Source organism: Glycine soja, chromosome 20 (genome assembly GCF_004193775.1).
Source record: "Glycine soja cultivar W05 chromosome 20, ASM419377v2, whole genome shotgun sequence".
Taxonomy (NCBI): Eukaryota; Viridiplantae; Streptophyta; class Magnoliopsida; order Fabales; family Fabaceae; genus Glycine; species Glycine soja.
In genome coordinates this window covers 42850773-42864174 of record NC_041021.1, presented here as the reverse complement: position 1 = coordinate 42864174, position 13402 = coordinate 42850773, and the positions used below count along the sequence as shown (strand labels likewise).

Here is a 13402-nt window from a genome sequence, read left to right as displayed (position 1 = left end):
GTAATTAAATATGTCACGAAACTAAATTCATCTCTACACTAAGTTTGGGTGCCCTAAACGAAAAATAAAGCATGCCCTTAATTAAATTGACTGTGTGAAATGGCTGACTATCCAATCATGTCCCTTCGTAAAGAATCACGTTTAGCATCAAATTAACTGCCCAAAAGTGGATTAAACTGATGAATCAGTGAACGACGACGAATTGTTGTAAAATCCTGGACCCACAACAACCCACTCAATCATATACATGCACATCACAAGAAAAATATATACCATATGCTAAAGAGCATTGTGTCTACTATTATCATTAGCATATATAAAAATAATTTTGTTAGTAGGAGCCGGAGAAAGAAGGAGAATGGGGGAAAGTGCAAAAGGATACACGGAAAGAGATGGATGAAATAATTTAAAACATGTTAGGCAATTTGTTGGGAAAAGCGAGGATAATTAAATTCAACAATGGTAATTTTAACTTATAAAAAATCTTACTTTTTATTTTTTATTTATACAAGTGTTTTTGAGAAATTTGTTCAAGAAAACCTCTAGGATTGCATATATCGAGAATATTGAAGGGATAAAAATTAATTAAAATAGTAATATATATTAATTATTTTTGGTTACGTAAATTAATGTCAATGTTTTGTAGCCAGTCACCTATTTAATATCCCCCTAGCCGGCGGGGCTAGAAACGTTTTCAACGGGAATTATAATCAGTCCCCAATACAAAACATTATAAACGTGCCTAATTTGATTCTTCATATGTTATTTTTATTTTTTAACAAATAAAATAATTTTAATTACTTTACAGCTCAATTTTTCTATTTGTTTTTATATTGTTTTTTCTTCATATGATCTTTCTTTATATTTTCTTATGTAATCTTTCTTTATATGTTAAGATTGAAAATTTATAATATACTACATAATACATTTAATTCAAAGCTAAAATTAATATGCTTAGTTTTAATTAAAAGAAAAACAACATAGTAGAAAAGTCTCTATCTCTAGCAATGAAAATGGGTTCCCTGCAATGACTTTATTATTGTATGAGATATCAGTCATTCAATAAATTTTATTAATATAATATATTTCTATAATAAAGTGGAGGATTTAAAAAAAAAACACGGTAAATCAAGACAACCGTGTCCATTTTTTTTTTTCTATTAGAAAGTATTCACTTCGATGTAGGCCTTTCTTGTGGTCCCTGATGATATTTAAGATATATTCATGCAAGCACGTTTCGGTGGTTTACCCACGCGATGGTATTTAGCATCCAAAAGATGATCAAATAAAGGATGAGTTTATTTAAATTTTAAAAAATAACTTTAAAATAAATACTTTTTATATAAGTACTTTTTAAAGAAACATATAAAACAAACACACTAAAAAAATAAAAAAAAATACTTATTTTATTAAAATAAGTATTTATTTCAATAAATAAATTTAAATATACTAACCCAAAATACATCGCAAGCCAAAATATTGCAAGTACCGCCCTAGGGCAATGAAAGTTGTTGCAGCCCGGAACCTCCAGAATATATATCATTAACGGCCAGAAATCAGAAGAATGTCATAATACATGCACTGTTGATAGGTAACCGACATTGATTTTCTTTTTCTCTCTAAAACATGCACTAAGCTTGTTAATTTTGAAAACAAATTACACGTATTTAAAAAAAAGCCTACGGGTGTATATATATATTTTTTATTTTAGCATGTAAAAGAATCTAGCAAAACACATTTTATGGGCACGGTGATAATGATAGGTAACGGACATGGCGTAGATACATCGAATATAAAGAACCTTTCAACATTTAAAATACCACTTCAAATTACATTATGCTCAGTTCAAAGTTGCATGCCAATTAGATCGAATTCCTTGTATTTGAAAAAATAATGAACACTGGCATGACATTCGTAATACCTTTTTCGATTATTAAAATATAAATAGGTCATTCCTTTAATGAAAAAAATAACAAATGTCCCAAAATTTATATTCAAAAGTCATGGAAAAGCATCAGAGCATCATCGAGTTTCAGCAATGATGATCCCATGAGTAACCGGACATTTAGTAGCCGTTTGTATTTCTTCTGCAGTGGCCCTGGCTCCCTAAGCTTGTCTTTAGGAACCTTTAAAAGCTGAAACAATAGGAACAACCTTTTAGTACGAACCCATCGACAGATAATGAAACTCAAGGCAGGAAATGTAATTAATATATTGAAATAAATGCGAAGCACCGTTTGCTGTACAACATGCCATTACCACCAAATACCAACCACGATAAACATTTTTGTTTCCAAGGATCAGACCAAGTGAAACAATGGGGGAACTCAATCCTCCCAGCTGAAACTGTCATTATGCCAAAAGTCCATGGCAACAGCTCAAATAGAAGTATTATAGCACCTAGGACTGCTTCCTGACAAACTTTCCTTTTCTAATAGTTGGTAGACTCCCATAAGTTGTAGATTAGACTGGAATATTGGATAATTGAGATATATATATATATATATATATATATATATATATATATATATATATATATATATATATAGTGCAAACATTACAGTCATTTGGATGTAAAAAAATTAGAAAGACATTCTTAGTAGTTGCAAGCTCTGATGTATGTGTACTTTAAAATAGATGGCAAATCCATATGCATGTTTACATATCAGAACTAGGCTGGTTTATCTACAACCGTTTTAATGTTTTTTCTTCTTCCAGATAATAGAATCATTAATAAGGCATTTTATTAATTCAGCTACAATTATGTTTTTTCAATATTTTTTGCAAGACATTAACACCAACAAAAATACAATGATGGCAAATCAATATGAATATCAGCTATATTAAAAAAAAAAATAAAGAAATACAAGACTTCTTAGAAGAAGCCCATTGAAGATGGGGAACCACAACCACATCCTTCCTTCTCGCCCGTCACATCAAGATTTGCACAATAACTAACACATGCTTTAGATATTATAAGCTAATCTTATATACATAATTTTATTTAACGGAGGTCAATTTATAAACAATTTTAGAGTTACTAACCTCTTCATCCTTTTCCTGCTCAAAAGCCATTCTTAGGCTCAAATTTAAGGCAGCATGGTACATCTCGTCCAGTACATATTCCCAAAGCAGAGGCTTATTCACTTTCCACATCAAAATAGTTATTTGCTTGGCTCCCGCCGTTGCACCTACTTTCTGTAAGGACGATTAAGTTGTGGGAAGATTAAATATCAAGACACAAATATCAAACTGATTCTAAAGTGTGTAAATATTGAAGAGATTGGTCACCTCCATATACAAGTAGTTGTCCTTCCATAGCTTGTATAGCAGCTTTGAAGCTTCTTTTTTCTCAACCAGAGTAGATGCTGCTATCTACAAATTAAAGAAAAGCACTAACTGGTCATAATCATTGACATATAATATCACCTTAGCAATCTCCTTCATTGGATTTTGGCACATGTGAAGCATCAAGAGGACTGTAAACGTAGATGAAGTTACATCCTAATCTAACAGCCTTTTGTATGAGATTATTGGTTATTTGAATGTCTTTTTTTTACTCAAAAATATCATACAGGAACTGGTCCACATCTAGCTGCAATGTTAACATAGGAGGTTTGATCCTTTACTCACTCATGTTGCATTAATACGGGTACAGTATTCGTATCCACTACAAGTACGAGGAGAATACACCAATTTTAAGAAAAAAGGTATGGGTACACTAATATAATTTTTAAATAATACAAATGAAAAGTACAAAAAATTTATAGGTTGTTGTAGAAACATTTATAATAAAAGGAATTAACAAACTCACATCTCACAAGCAAGGATGAATGGATTTAATTAAATAGGAAAAAAAACATAGGTAGATTGAAAAAAGACAAAAAAATCCATATATTTATTTGAGAAACTGTCATTCTTTTTGAAGGGTAAAAAAAGAAAAAAGATCCAGCTAATAGGTAAGGCGTACCTAGCTATTACTCGAGTCACATACAATTTTCAAATTAATTTTGATGAGCACTCAAGTGTACTCAATGGGTACCAGTACCAAGTACACACCAAGTAATGTTACGCTTGACAAAATAAAGTGCTAATAACCAATAAGTCATTGATCTAAGTGGTATTGGACTCGGTTCCCTTAAGCAAGGTCTTGGGTTTAAGTCTTGTGGATGGAAAAAATGTGATTGAAAAGGGAGACCCCACTAAAGGTGACCAATTAGGTTTTCCAGCAAAAATTAGTCATCAACAAAGTTGGTGGATACTCTACACTAATATCATGGTAACCAAAAATAAAAAATGAAGTTTCAATACTTTAGAATCCTCAACCAAGATACCTTTTCCCTTCTCCTAGATTCCTAACCAAATGTTTGTCTTAGAAAGTGGATTTTGGACTTAACCCTACAAAGAAAGTGGGTTATGGACCTAACTCAACTCTACAAAATGACTTGTAAGGTAAGGGTTGTCCTCCCACTTATATACACTATTTTAACCATATCACTAGTCGATGTGGGACTAAACCACCACCCTCATTGTTGCACTTTAGGTAACCCCCAAAGAGACCGCAACTAAAGAAGTTAAGGGGTGTCTGCAATTAAGGCAATTTTTCCAACAGTTAGCACCTCTAGTGTTAACAAGAACAACAAACAATAAATACTTGACAAGGCAAACAAAGAAGTAACAGTATAATAAGTCAGTAAGTGAAAATTTATCATAATACAGCATTTATGTTTCATCAAGACGGACAACCAGTTTGATAACTCAATTCAGTGCTGAAAATAAAATATTTGCCGTCAAAATGATTTAGATGGTGGTTAATACCCAACTACAAATATATTTGAGAGGGAAACAGCTCAAGATCAAAGGTCACTGAAAGTTTCTAGCAGTAACTCACGCTATATATATCCTATCTAATAGGACAAGCATGAGTTTGGTCTCTTTGGTGTCTCCAAAAAACAAATTGTATCCTAAATACAAGACATTTATAACTAATAAGTTGTTTTCTAAAACTATTTATTCTTTATTTTTAAATTAAAAAAAAAGAAGATAGAACAACACTTATTGCATTTTAGTATGCTAGTCATTTATTATTATATGATAATGCATTCCTTTTATACAGTCTCATTATTTTATTAAATGCCAATAGTACCATTTAATAAACATTGAGGACTTCAAATTTTTTTGGCAATAGAAATAAAAGTCTTTGTAAAAATTACACATTTGCTGCTTAAATTTTCAAAAATGAAAATACATCACTAAATCTTCACTGCCAAAACTTTCACTTATATCAAACATACACTAAATGTCGTTACTCTAATAGTTCAAACTTCAAAACCCACATGGGGTTACTGCAGTGTACAATAATTCTAAAGCATCAAGTTAATTGGACTAAAATCTCAGACTGCCCACATTGATGAAAGAAGATTTATAGAATCCACTCTGTATATTAGCAAAATTATTCTTTGTCAACTTCATTGGCAAGAGTAAATCACCTGATCTGTGTCGTGAAAACAACAATCCTTTGCCAGTAGCCTGAACATTCTGTAGGCATCCCTTCCATACCTTTTCAACACAATTGACTCAACCTGCAACATAGAACAAAAAGTCAGACAGATCTACATGAGGAGAGATCAACTTACTCTAAGAGTAACTCTTTTAAAGTTACTTCTCATCTTCATCCTCATCATTCATTTTCTTGAAATCTAATGGTTAGAGTAAGTTGATCCCTCTCTCTCTCTCTCTCTCTCTCTCTCTCTCTCTCTCTATATATATATATATATATATATATATATATATATATAATTGCAAAGAACATAAAGATATAAAAACCTCTTCATTTCGAGCCGGTTCAATAATTTTCTTCAAATCTGAAAAGGGAAGAGTTCTTCAACATTAACAAGTAACAAAATAAAATGATAGATGTTTTATATCAAAAGAACAAGAAATAGTCTACCATGAGGAAAATAGGTATCAATTTTACCAATACTATATGATTCCTCTAAAATCATGCTCGGTGAACAACCCAACTGGACAAGGGAAGCTCTAATACGATCTATGGTCATTGTTCGCCCTGTATCAGTCTTCATCACCTCTGTGATAATTGTATCCAGTGACAAGGGAACTGAAACATAGGACAATATAGTATAAGTCAAGAGAGAACTATGAGATACTAGTGGTGCTGTGGAGGTCTTTTTTTTATGATGAAAGAAAGAAGAAATTCATTACAACAGAAAAAATTACAAGAGAAGAAGAGGATAAAGAATCCTTCTTAACAAAAGAACAAAACAGAGAACAACCAGAGAGACAGAACCAAAACACACACATCTATATATATATATATAGCCACATTACTTCCACCAAAATCCTAGGAAGATGATCAACATGAATTAGTTGATAGACAAGTCACACCAAACAACAATAACCTTATCACACTAGGTGAGGTTGGCTACATAGATTGAGTTCGATTAAAAGCCAAATTCCTAATGGTATTTCAGCATGAGAATAACTAAAGCTGTTTTTCCACATCCCCTCTCAATATGGTGAATAGGCACCAACAAGTTGTTAGTCCAAATGGTACTGGACTACGTCCCCTAAACCAAGGTCTCAATTCAAGCCTTGTAGATGAAAAAAACATGGTTGGGAGGGAAGAGCCCACCAGTTTTTTTTGCCACATAAAGTAGGGGAAAATGTTGCATTTAATATTCTTTTACCTTTTCTAAAAATTAAATGACTTTCTAAAACAAAAACAAAAACAATGTTAGGCAAAAAGAACATAGTAAAAAGTTCAAATTGTTAAGTTGAGTTTATTTTTTAATTAGTATAAAAAGCTTTTTTTTTCTACAATTTATTTATTTATTTTCACTCATCCAAACAAGCGTAGTGGTAGAGAAATTTCTCTCCTTCTTTCCCCTTCTTATTCTATCCATCCAAAAAAACATATCTTTTCCAGCCACAATAAAAGATGATCAAACAAAGCACATCGACTTTGACACACACTTAATCAAAGAAAAATTGGAAAGTAAATTAATTTATACACTATGTGCCTAAACAAGTCAGCTTGCAGATATGATATAAACATTCCAACATTTTAGAATATTGTACGAGTTAGGAATGGAGAATACCTATTCACCATTTTTTTTTTTATTACCATGTTATTTGTATGAAATATCCATTGGTTTTGCCAAGGACTAATCTCTGTTAGGGAACCTAGTGGGTTCTCCCCTCCTAACCACATTTTTTCCATCCAGAAGGCTTGAAATGGAACCATGTTTTAGGGGACAAGGTCCAGTACCACTCAGACCAACAATTTGTCGGTGCCTATTCACCATATTGAGGGGGAATGTGGAAAAATACCTTTAGTTATTTTTTGAAAAAAATTATCATATTGTATCCCTAGAAATAGTCCATTTTACTTGTTACTTTAATAGGAAATCCCACAAATCTGACATGGAACTCTAGTTTCTTTCCATTTTTGTTAAGGTTGTCGGTGTATATATTAACCCATGTGTATATCATCTTAATTATAAATAATATTCCATATTCTAAAATCTCTAAGGGAGCATTTGGTACAAGAACAATTTTTTCATGCTCAAAAATCATCATTCCTGGGAATCATGATTCGTAGGAATGACTAAATTTGTTTGGTTGGTCATATATATTATCATATAAGTTTCCTGGGAGTAAAAGAGTAACATAGTATTTTTACTACAAAATTTATTTATTTACCACATTAAATGATTTAATAAGAGTAACATGATATTTTTACCGCAATAAACCTTATTTTTTAACTAGGGAAAGTTAGATTCTCACCTTCGCCCATAGGAATATTTTCGTGAAAAACATAGCAAAAAAATTTCCATGGGGAATGTTATTTTTTAAAAAACAAACCAAACATGGGAGATAAACTTTCCCAACTTAAAATTCCCAAGAAACTAAAAATTTCCCTTGTATAAAATGTCCCATAAGAGTTTCCAAATTCATAAAGCAAGGAATCTGGTTCACCTGAATTATCCATTTTCACTTTTTTCTCTACACTTCCTGTTGCCTCCAATACTGCACTTAAGACAGTAGCAGTTCCATCATCATGCTGAGTTCTTACATTCTCAATCAATACCTATAGAATATTTAAGTGTAAGCTTCTGATAATAATATCCAGACAAAAGACCAAAAAAATCATCTCAATCAATTAAACACTAGCCCAAGAAAATTTTACAATCTTGTACTAATACGATTAAAAAGAAAACTGATGAGCATGGAAACAATAGTACAAAATCCCTGTTGCCACATTTATCACACAAGCAACAGGAAATATGGTAGCATCGACAAAGAAAAATAAGTAAATGCCAAACTGCTTTACAGGAAGCACTATATAATGATCCAGTCATCCGGCGATGCAAATATAGCCGCCACCCAAAACCGTGAGTTTCTTACTTTAGCTGATTCCATAAAACATTTTAAATTTGTGGGTTAGTAGAGTATAGAAGGTATTAAGGTAACATGTGAATCAGATAGATGCTAGCTTATGTCAAAGATGGCCATTGAACATAGCTCAAAAAAAATTTGTCAACTTAAATTGACCTAGCCCAATGTTAACGTACAGTTTCAATCAACAAGTAATGTGTGTGATTTCATGCTTGGTTTATTCAGATTGACATCTATCATTACTAGTATTTGTTTGACAACTTTTAGACAGAACTATTGCCCTTTGAAAGACAAGGGGATTTCTAATATAGCTTTCATCATTTATATAACCCTAGTATATATATCTTCTCTGCACAAAAAATAATTGTAATTTTTATTCAAAACATCAAACTATCACAGGCTACGTAGTATGTTTTTACGACTCTGAAGTTCAATTCCCTTTCTCAGTAAGTTAAATAAAAAAGAATTTCTAACAAAAACAAGGAAAAAAAGTAGACTGGGTAGCAATAGCTCAATGTTCAGATAAGAAATTTATTATAAAATGCACCTTATGCCTAAGATGACGTATAAACTCCTCAAAATTTGCACGCCAAAGAATTTGCTCCTCTTTTGCTGCACCAAATTGTGTATCCAAGTTCAAAAAATTATACTTGCATGAAAAAATTGTTAACTGAGAACTACTAAGTTGATCTGATTAATGAGGTGAGAATAGTCTTTACCAACATCTTCTTCAACACTAATCATTGGAACATCGTCTGAATTTGTTTCTCTGTCAACATTAGATCCCATATTTGCAGTGAGTGAAAATCTGATTACATCCCCAGGCACTGCTGCATCTACAACGCGTTGTTCTAATGTCTCTGGTGCTTCAAATATCTACAAGGCATATATTATCAATAAGAAAGTGCTGAGAAAACTCATATCCAGGTCACAAGACATTGAATGCTCATCAATTATCCACTTTCAAGCACTTATTTGAATGTAAGCATTCTAAACAGGAAGCCATAAATGAAGGGTCATCGGCGTATACAAAATTCAATAAGGAACTAGTAAATTGATGACAAAATTGGATAATTAGCAGGGACAATGTCTTGCTCTTAAGTCAAAAGAAAAATAAGTAAAAGACTAAGGTAAGCTCAATTTAAATAATAATAATAATAATAATAATAGTAATAGTAATGATGAAGAAATATAATAAGTTGAAGTGAAAAAATTACAAAGAGAAGAAGGACAAGAAATCCTTCTAAACAAAAGAACAAAACAAGAAAAAGAGATAATCAAAGAAACAAATCTTCAAGTCCTCAACATAGCTGTTAGTGAAACCCCATGTGCTTTACACTAAATAGACACCAAATGCCTCTTACCCCAAATCATTATTCAAAGATAACCCAACTACCTAAAGAAATTTGACCTGAATGAACAATTAATTTACCTTGGCAGACTTAGCACCCCGCTTCTTAGTAGTAGTTTCCTTAAATGAGGTAGAAACAACTGGCTCAGGGGCAGGGCAACGTTCAACAAATCGAGCCGTCAAAAGTTTACAGAGTGTCTCTCGTACAACTTTTGTAGGCACAGCATTTTCTGAAAGTACATGATTTGAGATAGAATAATTTGAAAGGATTCATGATTTTGAGACATATAGTTTAGCTCAACCATCTTTTAAATATAGTACTTTCCACATATTATTGAGAGCCAAGTATATGTTTGATTAAATTAAATATACTGTTCAATAGGTCCAGTAATATATCTCCCTGTAACGTAATTTAGATAGACTCTTAAAATTCTTTGTCAGTATCATTACCTCCAATTGCAAACCAACTAAACCCTTTCCTTATGTTAAGTTGTGAATGATGTACCATTCCTATAACTCAACCTGAAGAGAACCACACTCCTAGTACATGTACCTTGACCCACTCCAAAGATACTCTTTGTTTTCATAGTTTCAAAAGTCATCTACAGTTCACTCATCTGATTCACCAAAAGGATTATGATTAAACCACATATGATTTAGTCAGTAGGTTACACAACTCTTAATTTGTGTAAAACATACCTTTTTTAAGAATTAAATCAATTAATATAAGCAAAACCGTGCTCAACCTATTACATGCATCACAAAACACTTGCCTTTTCCTTGGCTTTCTCTGTCAACCATTTGTTTGAGGGTAAGCCTACCATCACGAAGCAATCCGACAAGCAGCTTCACACACTGCAAAACAAGTGGAAAATAGTTTCAGCATTTCAAGCCACAGTCAAAAAGCTTCAAAGAAACATAATAAGGATCAAGCTGACTTCTTCATCAAGCTTCCGTGACACAATGTCCAAGAATTTGGGAAACCTCAGCCGATGGATTATGTTATCAAACAACACCAAGTACTGAGTTCTAACTCTCAGTCTGTCTGCATCATCATCTGCATTTATATTTATTCAGAACATCATCATCGTGTCACTTTACCAAGTAATGGAGCAGTATTTCATTGCATTACATTACATGAATTTATGAAATCAAGACACGGCATCAAAACCACTGAAGTTAGGAATTCGTTTTTTTATTAATTTTATTTTACTGCAACATGTTTGTTGCATGTAGATAACAATAATAGAGAAAATAATAGGGCTATGTATGTTACCATCATCTTGAGGAGCAGAAACAAATGCTTGGGCACAATTGTGTTGAACTAGGACAAGTAGGGAGTTTCTGACTTGGTCCTTAGTAAAGTCAGTGTAGCGAACCAACTGATCCAAAGTGAGGGGTCCATGGCTAAATAGCTTTTCGCATACTTTCTGCACAAAAATTCAACGTTAATGAATTGAATGCCAATAAAATCCGAGAAGATTAAGAGTTACATACAGCAACGATCTTGCCGAAGTGCTTGGTGATCAGGTGGACGCCGAATTTGATGCCGTGCTCTGTAACCATTTTCTTCTAACAGAAAAAAAAACGGCGAAGAAGCGAGAGTGATGGGAAGAAGAAAGGCGCGGGAAGAAGAAGGGGCTTAGGGATTGTATGACGGTGTCTACGGTGCACAAGCCAAACTCCTTTCGCACCGTCAGAAGAAATTTTTCAACCGTTAGATTTTCAAAAATATGAATCGATGGCTGATATATTTTATCATTTTCTTCCTCCATTAGATAATCGTCTTTCCCGATTTGCCCTTGACACCCTATTTGCAGTACAGCGAAAGATCATGTGGACTTACGAAAGGGGTGGGTGGAGATGCGAAGGCCTTGGTCCGGCAGAATAGAGAGGTGACGGCGGTGATAGTCGCCACTATTTACGTTTAATTTTAGCATTGGGACTCAAATAATCATATTAAAAAAAGATTAAAATATTCTTTTAATTTCTATAGTTTATTGTTCCTAATTTTTTGTCTCTAAACAAGTTTAAAAGTGATTTTTTAGTATGTTTAGATTTTAATTCTATTTTAGTTCCTATAATTTAAAAGTGATTTTTTTATCCTTATAATTTATATTTTAATTCTCTTTTAGTCGTTATAATTTGAAAGTGATTTTTTTAATCTATATATACTTTATATTTCAATTTTCTTTTATTGCTTATCATCAAAATATGAAAAATATTGTTAATTACAATTAACTACAAGAATACTGACATGTAATCCACAACTAATTTATTGTAAAATAATTTGTAATAAAAAAGTTAATAATTTATAATTAATTTGTAACTAATTATTTTTATATATTTTTTTAGTAAAAACTAAAAAATAATTAAAATATAAATTATAGAGATTAAAAATCACTTTTAAACTATAAAAATTAAAAGATAATTAAAATACAAACTGACTAAAAAGATCAATTTCAAATTAAAATTAAAATGTAAACTTTTTACTTTAAAACTATAAGGATTAAAAGATATAAATGATAAAACTAAAAGAAGCAAATGAGTAATTAAATCTAAAAAAATTTAGGGATTCAATTGGTGAATTAAAACCAATTTAGCGAATTAGGATAAATAGGAAGAGTATTTTTTTAATTAAACCAAAAAAAAATTAGACTTGGGTTAAAAGAGAATCTTATCTAACGGTTAAAATGGCTTTTGCTCCGTGCCAAACATGTTTTACTATCACACTCTGGACACCGGATCACTATCTTCAAACCAAGAAAAGGGCAACCCTTCTTGTAATATTTTGTAACATTAAAAAACAAAAATTTTCAAATTAAATACGAAATTATGAAAATAAAATATATATTATATTTATCAATATGGTGAATTAATAATTTAAAGATAAAACTTCTAATGATTTTTTTAAATCTTACTTAAAAGTAGTGTTTTTTAAAACACTAATTTTATATTTTTTTTATTTTTATCTTAAATGTATTTATTCAATTTTTTAGTTATTATTTTTAAATAAATCATTGTTTTTTTATTTTTTTATTATTTTATATTTTTTAACTATATCAATCACTAATTTTATCAAACATTTGTTATTTAATAAGTTAATTTTTTTAATTTTCAATTATCAATTAATTCTTCTACTTCCAGTTAACTTTTTAGGAATCTAACTTACCATAGAGATTATAATAAGCTTATTTTTTTCATTTATTTTTAAAATATCTTTTAATTTGAAAGTGTATTAGGATCTAAAATGTAAATTAAGTTAAAATCAACTCAATTAGCATTTTTAATTTTATCTGTTCTTTCTTCTTTCACACGTTATTTATGCAACTGACTAAAAGTATCTCTCAAGCATACAAAAATGGTGGCTAGCTGGACACTTTTTATGTTAGCATAAATGAGATCAAAACAACTTTTGTAATAAAATCCAAACTAAAGAATCGATTTAAATCAAATGAAGTCTTTATTATTTATACTGGTTCCAGACATATAGTTTAATTTTTAATTTAAATAAAATTATCTCTTGTTTTTAAAGATTCTAAACACCGGGAAAAATTCACTTGCAAAACTAAAGTTCTCGGGTATTGAAGTGTAAGAGAGGTTTGAGAAAACTTTTAATTTGTTTAGAAAACT

At 31.2% G+C, this 13402-nt stretch overlaps 1 protein-coding gene across 1 annotated transcript; it reads right to left on the bottom strand.

Moving 5' to 3' along the window:
- Positions 1–1780: 1780 nt before the first annotated feature.
- LOC114402340 (DNA-directed RNA polymerase III subunit rpc3-like) lies at positions 1781–11670 on the bottom strand. Its single transcript, XM_028364866.1, has 14 exons — positions 11267–11670; positions 11046–11199; positions 10708–10826; positions 10543–10624; positions 9851–9999; positions 9138–9294; positions 8966–9030; positions 7999–8110; positions 5978–6118; positions 5827–5864; positions 5490–5582; positions 3292–3375; positions 3046–3198; positions 1781–2135 (listed from the first exon to the last, which is right to left on the bottom strand). The coding sequence occupies exons 1-14, from the start codon at positions 11333–11335 to the stop codon at positions 1995–1997; spliced, it is 1557 nt and encodes a 518-aa protein (XP_028220667.1). The 5' UTR covers positions 11336–11670; the 3' UTR covers positions 1781–1994.
- Positions 11671–13402: the final 1732 nt, after the last annotated feature.